At 20.5% G+C, this 11459-nt stretch overlaps 4 protein-coding genes across 4 annotated transcripts in view; 1 reads left to right on the top strand and 3 right to left on the bottom strand.

Annotated features, from left to right (window-relative positions):
• Window positions 1-1029: 1029 nt before the first annotated feature.
• On the top strand, window positions 1030-1797 carry PGSY75_1030000 (putative transcription elongation factor SPT4; the record flags this gene model as incomplete). The annotated part of the gene is made up of 4 exons (XM_018786070.1): window positions 1030-1045; window positions 1160-1217; window positions 1340-1439; window positions 1567-1797. The coding sequence occupies 4 exons, from the start codon at window positions 1030-1032 to the stop codon at window positions 1795-1797; spliced, it is 405 nt and encodes a 134-aa protein (XP_018641687.1).
• Window positions 1798-2133: 336 nt separating this feature from the next.
• On the bottom strand, window positions 2134-6655 carry PGSY75_1030100 (putative pre-mRNA-splicing factor ATP-dependent RNA helicase PRP22; the record flags this gene model as incomplete). The annotated part of the gene is made up of 4 exons (XM_018786071.1): window positions 2134-3573; window positions 3724-3852; window positions 4259-4315; window positions 4457-6655. 4 exons carry the CDS (start codon window positions 6653-6655, stop codon window positions 2134-2136), a joined length of 3825 nt encoding a protein of 1274 aa, XP_018641688.1.
• A 1424-nt stretch (window positions 6656-8079) lies between these two features.
• On the bottom strand, window positions 8080-9393 carry PGSY75_1030200 (hypothetical protein; the record flags this gene model as incomplete). Its single annotated transcript, XM_018786072.1, has 1 exon — window positions 8080-9393. The coding sequence occupies one exon, from the start codon at window positions 9391-9393 to the stop codon at window positions 8080-8082; it is 1314 nt and encodes a 437-aa protein (XP_018641689.1).
• Window positions 9394-11150: 1757 nt separating this feature from the next.
• Window positions 11151-11459, bottom strand: part of PGSY75_1030300 (hypothetical protein) — a gene marked incomplete at both ends in the record, with an annotated part of 3408 nt that continues 3099 nt past the window's right edge. The window contains one exon of the mRNA XM_018786073.1: window positions 11151-11459. This exon is cut by the window's right edge and continues 3099 nt beyond it. Coding sequence (XP_018641690.1) covers window positions 11151-11459 — 309 coding nt within the window.

Here is an 11459-nt window from a genome sequence, read left to right on the forward strand (position 1 = left end):
AAAAAAAAAAAAAAAAAAAAAAAAAAAAAAAAAAAAAAAAAAAAAAAAAAAAAAAAAAAAAAAAAAAAAAAAAAAAAAAAAAAAAAAAAAAAAAAAAAAAAAAAAAAAAAAAAAAAAAAAAAAAAAAAAAAAAAAAAAAAAAAAAAAAATATATATATATATATATATATATATATATATATATATATATTTATAAATTTTTTTTTTTTTTTTTTTTTTTTTTTTTTTTTTTTTATTTATTTATTTATTTATTTGTTTATTTTATTTTTTTGTCTTCAAATACATATGGACGAACTAAAAAAACTAAACATACAAACATTTTAAGAAAAAAAAAAAAAAATATATACATATATATATATAATATATTTATTTATATTTTATTGGGGTATGTCAAAAATTATTATAAATGGTAATATAGTCAAGTTCTATAATAAGGAAAAGAAATTTTTATTTAATATAATTTTTACTATTTGAAACCGTTGACATTTTTTTATATTATTATAAAAAAATATATTATATGAATGGAAAAAACATATAACAATCATATAAATATATTTATTATATATATATATATATATATATGTATATTTAGAGTGCAGAAAATAATATATATATATATAATATATTTAAATACATTATACATATATTATTATTTATATATATATTATTTTTTTTTTATTTCATTTTTTTAATAAAAATGTGAAAAAAAAAATTTTAATAGTGACATGTAAAATAAAAAGATAATTGAATATATATATATATATATATAATATATTTAAATACATTATACATATATTATTATTTATATATATATTATTTTTTTTTTATTTCATTTTTTTAATAAAAATGTGAAAAAAAAAATTTTAATAGTGACATGTAAAATAAAAAGATAATTGAATATATATATATATATAAATTTATCATCAACTTATATATAAATGAAAGATAGATTTGTAAAAATATTCCTGTTGAGTGTTTTATAGCATTGTAAGGAAAATATTTATATAAAAATATTAACAATTATATAACATGTCAACGTCTAAAGGTTGGTTTTATAAAAAATAAATAATATATGAAAATATAATATGTAATAAATAAATAAATAAATATATATATATATATATATATATATATTAATTTATTTATATTTTTTATGTAGGAAGAAAGAAATCAGATTTAAAAAAAATCGATGATTCATTTGTAGAAGATATTAATAAGTAAATTGATATAATGTCAAAAGAATAAAATAAGATCATATAAATAGGAAATATAAAAAAAATATTATATATTATAAATATATATATATGACGAATATGTATATTTTTATTTCTTTTTTTAGGGATTCTCTAAAGAAGTCAAGGAGTGGATTACAAGAAGATAAAGCCTTATTAAAATTACGAGCATGTTTATCATGTCGTATGTTAAAATCTGAAAGTGAAGTATATATAAAAAAAAGGAAAATGAAAAAAAAAAAATATATATATATATATATATTATATATATGTAATTAATTAATTATTTATTTTATTTATTTATTTATTTATTTATTTTTTTTTTTCTTTTTAGTTTTATCAAAATGGATGTATTAATTGTAAATTTTTACAACTAGCAGGAGACAGGCACAGAATTCATGACTGTACTACCGAGAATTTTAATGGGTTTATGGCTATTACAACTCCTAATAAATCTTGGATGGCTCAATATAACGACTTGAGTAAGTATGCCCCTGGTTTTTATGCTTTACAAGTTATAGGAGAATTACCAGAATCTATAAGAGACCTAAAGCCAAATTATTGATCAAATTGTAATATATATATATAAATATATTCATATAAATATATTCATATAAATATATTCATATAAATATATTCATATAAATATTTTTATATAAATATATTCATATAAATATATTTATGTTTTTTTTATTTTTTTTTCATATTAATAATACAAAAATGTTAACCATTTGTTTTTTAATACTTTTCAAAAATATAAAAATATAATTAAGTTGGTAAAAATTTAAAAAGTTATAACAAAAAAAAAAAAAAAAAAAAAAAAAATATATATATATATATATATATATTTATATTTATATTTATTTATTTATTTATATATTTCCATTTATGTGTTGACTGTTTATCCCTTCCTTCGTGATAATCGCCAAGCGTTTGGCTCCTCATAATAATTGTGGAGAGGCTCAATTTTTTCTCTCAACTTAATTTTGGATATTTTCTTTTCATCTGCTGGTATGAATAGGTTAGGTGCTAACTGTATGAGCCATTGTGGTTGTATGATTGTACAGTCTCTTATGTACTCCTTATTTGTTAATACTAATTCGTGATAAACAACAAATAAAGGATTTTTATTAAAAAGGGTAGATGATGGATGAATAAAAACTTGCTGATTTGTTAAGAGTGTTGTATATCCTTGTTGTGTATCTCTTTTACATACATGATTAAAATAACCAGAACATATACTTTTACATATATTTACATATTTGGTTGAATCATTTTTATGAGTACTTTTTTTAACTTGATAATTATATTTTTCAAATATAGATAACATTTGTTTACGTACATCTTGTGCTCTTTTTAAAGCTCTGGATTGTATAAAATTCTCATGACACCAATAATTGGAAAAACTATTTTCTTTCCATTTATTATATATATTTAAATATGTGATTAGATCACCTTGTGGCATGATAAATTTATTTTTTTTTTTATCAGCTAATAAAGCTTTATTTTGTGGACGATAAAAAATATTCTGTACACTTAACATACTTACAATAGTTACAACATCATCTGTACAATTAAAATTTAAAGATGTTAATAATATTTTAGATAAGTTTGGTTCCATAGGAAAATTTGCCATTTTTTTTCCTAATTTAGTTAAATAACCATTGTCATCTAGTGCTCCTAAATAATATAAATTTTCAAGTGAATGTATTAAAGTCTCAACTGATGGTGAATCCATAAAATCAAAATGAAGAAAATCATTTATACCTAAAGCTTTTAATAATAATACTATGCTACCTAAATTTATACGTTGTATCTCAGGTACACTCATTTCTGACATTTCATTTTTATAAGCCTCTTCTGTATATAATCTATAACATTTACCAGGTCCAGTTCTGCCTGCACGACCTGCTCTCTGTTTTGCATTGGCTTTAGATATAGGAGCAACTATTAAAGAATCCATATCCCTCTTTGAATCATATTTCTTAATTTTACAAAATCCGGGATCTATAACAAAAAATATTCCATCAATTGTCAAACTAGCTTCAGCTATATTTGTAGCTAAAATACATTTTCGACAACCTGGAGGAGCAGGTTCAAAAATCACACTCTGCATTTCTGATGGAAGAGAAGAATATATAGGTAATATAATTAAAGGAGGTGGAGACATGCTTTCTAATTTCTTCATTCTCTCGTGCAAAATTTCACATGCTGTATTTATTTCATCTTGACCTGTCAAAAAAACTAATATGTCTCCAGGGTGTTCATTCAGGTGGATATTCAATACGGTAATCAGACTCGCCTCCACATAATCGCTTTCTGGTTCTTTGGAATGTAAAATCTGAATTGAAAAATATAAATAATAGGACATACATAAAAAAATAAAAATAAAAATAAAAATAAAAAAATACACACAAATATACATATATATATATATATATATATATATATTTTATTTTTATGTGTACATTTTATTACTCTTTTGACGTACCTCAACAGGAAAGATTTTTCCAGGAATTGTAAAAATTGGTGAGTTAAAAAAATACGTTGAGAATTTCTCTGCATCTAAGGTGGCAGAAGTGACAATTAATTTAAAATCCGATCGTTTTCTAACCACATCCTAATAAAAAAAAAAAATAAATAATAAAATAATAATAATAAATTATAAAAAAAAATATATGATTATTTGATAAAGAAATATTCAAAGGTAATTATATAATTCTGTGCAGTTTTATAGTTCATTATATTTTGACATAAATATATAAATATATAAATACATATACATATATATATATATATATAATATATTTTAATAATATTATTATATTTTTGTTGTTCCTTTCTTTTATTAATAATTTATAAAATAAAATTATAAATTCCTTTTTAATAAAATAATAAGAAAAACAGAAAATTTGTTATAAGCCCTGTACCTGTCAATATTTTTTTATTTTATATGAAATATTGTCATTGAACAGGCTAACATATATATTATATATATTAAATAAACATATTATATATTTACATACCTTTAAAAGACAAAAAAGGATATCTGTAGAAATGGTTCTTTCGTGGGCTTCATCAAGCTGGGAAAAAAAAAAAAAAAAAAAAAAAAAAAAAAAAAAAAAATATATATATAAAAATAAAAATATAAAAATATATATAAATATATATATATATATATATATATATATATATTTTTTTTTTTTTTTATTTCTTTTACTTACTATGATGAAGGAATATTTTGTTAACAATGTGTCACTTAATGTTTCTCTAAGTAACATACCATCTGTTAGATATTTAATTATTGTATCATTAGAGGTACAATCATCAAAACGTATAGAATAACCAACTTCTTGACCTAAAATACATCCAAATTCTTCACTTACCCTTTTAGCAATAGACATAGCTGCTACTCTTCTAGGTTGTGTGCATCCAACTATACCTTTCTGAGTATAGCTAGCTTCATGTAGATATTGTGGTATTTGTGTTGTTTTACCACTACCAGTTTCACCGATAACAATAAGAACATTATTTTTTTCTATAGCTTTCATTAAATCATTTTTTAAATTATATATTGGTAATTTAGATCTTTGTTCATTTATTGGTAATGTATTTTTAACACCTACAGATATATTATTATTATTATAATTTTTTTTCCATTCAGGTATATCATAATTTTTTCCTATATTTTTTAATGCTTCTGCTATTGTTCTCTCACCTAAATTAGGTTTAGGATCTTCCCATGGTCTACTAATATCTTTAGGTATACTATCATATATTGCATTTTGTTCATTTTGTTTTTGTTCTTTTCTTTCTTTTGCTAATGCAGATGTTGTTGTTATTGCTTTAGCTAATGATCCTTCAGCATTTACTATAATTTGTATAGGTGATAATTTTGCACCTGCTTTTGTTGTTTGTCCTTTTAAAAATGCAGGCTCTTTTTCATTTACTTCTATTTCAATAATATCTTCTTCATCTTCTATCTTTTCATCTATTTTAAGATTTTTATATTCTTTCTTAATATTCTCGTCAAATACAACTCCACTCTTTATTAATTGCTGTATTTCCCATTTAGAATAATCACTTTGCATTTTAATTACACTTTCATATTTTATTGTCTCCTTTGGATCATCTTTAAATATATGTGAGTTCTTCTTTTTTAATTCATTCAAATCTTCATTTATATCATCAAATAAAGAAATGTAATTATCTTCTTCTTTATTTATATCATCACTTACCAAATTTTTACCAGTTTTCTGATCTACTTCAGACATATTTAAGCTTATTTTTTCATTAAATATACCTTTCACTTTAACTTTTACTTTCATATTCCTTTTAAACTTTTCGTTCATATTCACTACACGCTTTCTATTTGGTAGTATATCGGTAGCATGCACCAGTCCTTCTTTGTATCCTTCATTTGTTTTAAAGGAGACAAATAACCCAAAGTCTGTAATTTTATTTACGGTGCCGTTGAATATGTTGTTTAGTTTTAAGGCCATATAATCATCATAGGATTTGTTTTCTTCATATTTTTTTTTATCTCTGTGTTTTTTTTCTTTTTTCATCTTACTACTATGATGGTTGGAGTCGGATGAAGAGGATACATCACGATGATGATAATCAGCACGATAATGTCTACTTCGATGTTTATCATTATCGTGATGATCATGTCTACTTCGATGTTTATCATTATCGTGATGATCATGTCTACTTCGATGTTTATCATTATCGTGATGATCATGTCCACTACGATGTTTATCATTATCACGATGATCATGTCCACTGCGACGTTTATCATAATACCTTTCATCATATTTTCTTTTCTTTCCATTATCATATTTATTATCTTTTTTTATTTGTTTTCTTTCAAATGACGATTCCGTATTCTTACTGCTAACACTTGGAGTATATATATTTTTTCTTTTTTTTTTTTGATAGGATGAATCACTAGCATCAAGTGTAGTAACATTTATATCATCATTTACTTGTTTAGATGTAATTTGTATATTTTCTTTACTTTCCTTATTTCCATTTTCATCACTATCTAAATTAATATGTTCATTTTTTAAAGTTAGGCAATGATATTTTTTCATCTTTTCATTTTTCATTTCTATTTTTTTATATTCTAAGTTATTACTCTTATCATTATCATTTGCGCTTTCTAAAGAAATATTTTCTTTATTATTTTCATCATCATTTTTTTTATTATCTTTTTTAATCATATTATATATATATTTAAGAACGGCTTGTTCAATCACCCCACCATTTTCAAAAACATCCTTACAAAAATTTTCTAAGGATGTTGATTTTTCACATAAATATATTAAAAACTCAGAAAGATTATCATCTTCTACTCCTATGCTGTTATATAATTCTTCATTTACTTTTCGTATTAAATTTATTTTATTTAAACAATCCATTAAAATTAAATGTATATATCTATTATGAAAATTATATATATATATATATATATATTTATATTTATATTTATATATATTTATGTAATCCTTTTAATATTATTATCTTTTATTTTATTGTTTCTTTTTTTTTTTTTTTGATCTTTACAAACATCTTTTTTAATAACAACTAAAAAAAATTATACATTATAAAGTGAAATATATATATATGTTGTGAAGAAAAAAAAAAAAAGAAAACAATCCTATCAAACTAATATATATAGTTTTTTTAATAAATCAATATTTTTTTGTCATCATATTTTTATTCATGCTATTATTTAAAACAAATTCTTTTGAACAATAATAATAATAATAATAATATATATATATATATATATATATATATATATGAAAGCGGGAAAAAAGAAATATACATAATTATATATATATATATATATATAATATGTATGTATGAGGTTAAAAAAAAAATATAATAGTTTATTTATATTATATATATATATATATGTATATATTTATATTACATAAAAGGAAGTAAAAAGATCGCCATGAAAAGGACAAAGAATTATATTTAAAAATGTATGTTTTCAACCTTATCATTTAATAAAAAAAAAAAAAAACATTCCAATATGTTATTATTTCATTTATTATTTTTTTTTTTCTTATGAATAAATAAATTGTGCCACGACATAGGAAGTGAAATATATATGTAATATAATACCCCACAAAAATATATTATATATGTATGTTACATATTTATATTATTTATTTTTTTATTATATAATATGAATTAAATAATGATTGAAAAGTTTTTTATAAGTTAATTATAATAAATTAAAAAATAAAGAAAAAAAAAAAAAATACATATATATAAATATTTTAATTCATTTTTATTTTATTTTATTTTATTTATTCTATTTTTTTAAATCAGTGTTGTTATCTTTTTTTTTTTTTTTTTTTTTTTTATGTTCTGTAAAAATATAATATTTTAAAAAATAGATAGATTATAATTTTTTTTTTTTTTTTTTTTTTTTTTTCCTATATGAATCCTTATTATGGACCCTAAATCATACTTATTAAATAATAATAATATATTTACTTACATGTATATATTTTAATCCTCATTTATATACATGTTAAAATTATATACTTTTTAGCCACCACCATAATAATATAAATAAAAACATATATATTTTTATTTATATAATATATACATATTTACATTTTTATAATAACAATATAAATTTGAATGATTTCCCTTTTTTATTATTGTGGTATCCTATATTCCATTTTTAAATCCTCCCTTCTTTTTTTTTTATGTCCTTTCGGTTGGCTTGGTGAGCTTCTCCTTTATAATAAAAATGGGTATTTAATATGTTTTCCTTTCCATTTCTTTTCTTTTCCTTTTTTATTTTATTATTTTTTTTTATTTAAAATTTATATGGTTTCTGTGAATCAAATGGATTGTTATTCATGTCCCCAAATTTCATGCCTGAGTATTGACGTGCAAAATATAAATCAGACATAGATGGCATATGTCTATTTGAAAAGTTATTAAAATTAGGCATGTTTTGTTGATACGTTGGCGAAGCTGAAAAAGAATATTGCCTTGATTGTTGAGGGAAAAAATTGGGATTCAAATTTGCACCCATATGTGATCCCATAGATGGCCCCATAGATGACCCCATATTTGGTCCCATTGGTGATCCCATAGGTGAACCCATAGATGGGCCCATATTTGGACCCACATTAGACCCCATATTTCTAAAGTTTGGGAATCCTTGTGGTGACATTTGGTTCATATTCATGTTCATATTCATTCCCATTTTATTATATTGTATATAATTAGAATAATCATTATTCATACCTTTTGCAAATGGCATAATATTAGAATAACTAGCACTTCTTTGCATCATCATCCCAGGTTGATTATCGAACATAGGTTGATACATAGCTTTATTATTCATAGGGTTTCTATTATGTGCATTAAGTTGATCTAGATGTGATGATTTTTGTTTACTCTTATTAATTAGGTCTAATAATAGTAAGCTAAGAAAACAAAGTGCATATATACCTGTAGTAATCATAAAAATATAAAAACAATGTGAGCATCTGGGGAAAGGATATTGTTGTGCTTTAGTTATAGAATTCCAAGACATATCTGTTTCATAATACCAATAAGTGCCGACACCAGCATTTATAACAAATGAAAAAATAAAACAACCCATTAATATAAATATGCTTTTTGAAAATAATAAATTCCAACCTATAGATAAGATAACAATAGTACAAGATATTACAATACCACATAAAAGTACTAAAGATATAAAAGAAACTCTTTCATATGCTTCTATACGTCTAACTATTGCATCTCTACAAGCTTCAGGGCATACAGATGTCCATAATGATAAGCTACCAGCTGATTCGCTATTTTTTCCTTGTTGTATACCTTCTATACCTTTCCTTTTCATATTTTGTACTCTTTGTGTCCATGTCTCTACATGTTTATTATCATAAACTACTTTATATAAACCGTAATATGTATAATCAACATATAAAGAATGTTCACTGCCTCTAAACATGTATTTATATTCTATAGGTTCAGCTTCTCTCCATGATGTCATTAACGTAGTAAAAATCTGAGGTATAGCACTTATAAAACCTATAATCATAATTATATTTAAAACTCGTATTGAGTTTTTAGACATTACAGGTATGGCTTTTCCCTTCCGAACTCTCGCCATTTTGCCCTTTTATTTAAAAGTAAATAAATAAATAAATATATATATATATATATATATATATATATATATATATTTATATATATTTATATTTATTTTATTATAATAATATATAAATGTGCTGTATGTACACTTATATAAATATATTTACATTAATATATATAACGGTACATGGTTATATATATAAATATATTTTATGTGCTTTATATTTATATTTGTTTATTTTTTAATTAATGAAATGTACAAATATATATATATATATATATATATATATACATTTATATATTTATCAAAGTACATATTTTTTTCGTCGTTGTTTTTATTTTTTTATATTTTTATATTTTCATGTTTATATTTTTTCATGTTTATATTTTTTTTTTTTTTTTTTTTTTTTCTTTTTTGTAAATAGTTGTATATTTATATTTTTGAAAAATTTTATATACGTGTCATTTTTTAATGCACTTTATTACACACACTAGTTCATTACCTTTTTTTCTATGAGTAATGAAAAAAATTTAAAACATATATATCTCTAATAAAACTTTTATTTTTTTTATTAAATACGTAGAAAAAAATAAAAATATATAATATAAATATATATATAGACATATTCTTTTATTTTATTTTATCTCATTTATTTTTACTACAGTTTTGTAATATTTTCTCCTTTTGAAAAAATCAAATTGTTTAGCAGTTACATTAATAAAAACTTAACAATGTTTTCTTGTGTACACATCATAAAAAAAAAAAAAAAAAAAATATAATATAAATATAAAAAAAAAAAACCTTTCTATACATTTTGATGTTTCAGAAAAAGAAATTTTTTACAATACATAAAAATAATATAAATATATATATATATATATATATTTATATGCATTTATATTTATATTTAAATTTTTTTATATGACATTATATGAATTTCACTCGTAATTATTCCTTCAAATTCTCGTGATAAAACATATGTCTTTTTATATAAACAGATAATAGGATGAGTCTCATTTTAAAATGTGTTAAAAGGGATTTTACTTATATATAGAAGTTCTTTTAACATATGGAGAAAAAAAAAAAAAATAAAAAATAAAAAAAAAAAAAACAAACAAAAAAAAAATAAAAAAAAATAACATAAATAAATTAAATGATTATACATGCATATAAATATATAAATACATATATATTTTTTATTATAATAAATGTTTTCATTAATATGAAAAATATACACTTCGGAAGATATCTGTTTTGGATTCATGATTTTTTTTTTTTTTTTTCCCTCATCCATTTTTTTTTTTTATTGTACTTGCTCGCATGCAATAAGAATATATATATATATATATATATAATATTAATTTTTTTATTTAATTATTAAAATTATATATAAATACATATTAAACAAAATATATAATTGAATAATGTTTATTATTTTTTACAAATAAAATTAAGTAAATATTATTAATATTATTGTCCACATATATATATATATATATATATATATATATATATATATTTATTTAATTGATTATTCATTTTGTGTTAAAATTCCTTAATATTTAATATTTATATACAATTATTTATTTGTTAAATATGCATGCTAAAAGTGTTGATGTCTTATATGATCTAATTTTTATTTATTTTATTATTTATTTTATTTATTCTTTTTTTTGTTACTTCTTATTTTCGATACAATGTGTGAATATGTTTGCACTATTTTTTCAGTATCTCAAAGATGGTAATTTTATTTTATTTTATTTTATTTTTTTTTTTCATTTTTCTAATCCTCTCCTATTAGCTAATATTGATTGAACTCTTTCTCTTGCATTTTTATAAATAGATTTATTTCCAAAAGGTGTTTTCCAATTTTTTTTTTTCCTTTGTTTTTTATCTTCCTCTATTTCATAAGACAAATCAAATTTGACGTTATCATAATAATGATTTTTATATTTTTTATTTTGATCGTTCATATAATTATAATCATCAAAATGAGCTTTATCTTTTTCCTCTATATTATTAATTTTATCATCCTTCATATTATTATTTACGTTTTGGTTATTATAGCTATTGGTTGGATCATA

The sequence above is a fragment of the Plasmodium gaboni genome, chromosome 10 (genome assembly GCF_001602025.1).
Source record: "Plasmodium gaboni strain SY75 chromosome 10, whole genome shotgun sequence".
Lineage (NCBI taxonomy): Eukaryota > Apicomplexa > Aconoidasida > Haemosporida > Plasmodiidae > Plasmodium > Plasmodium gaboni.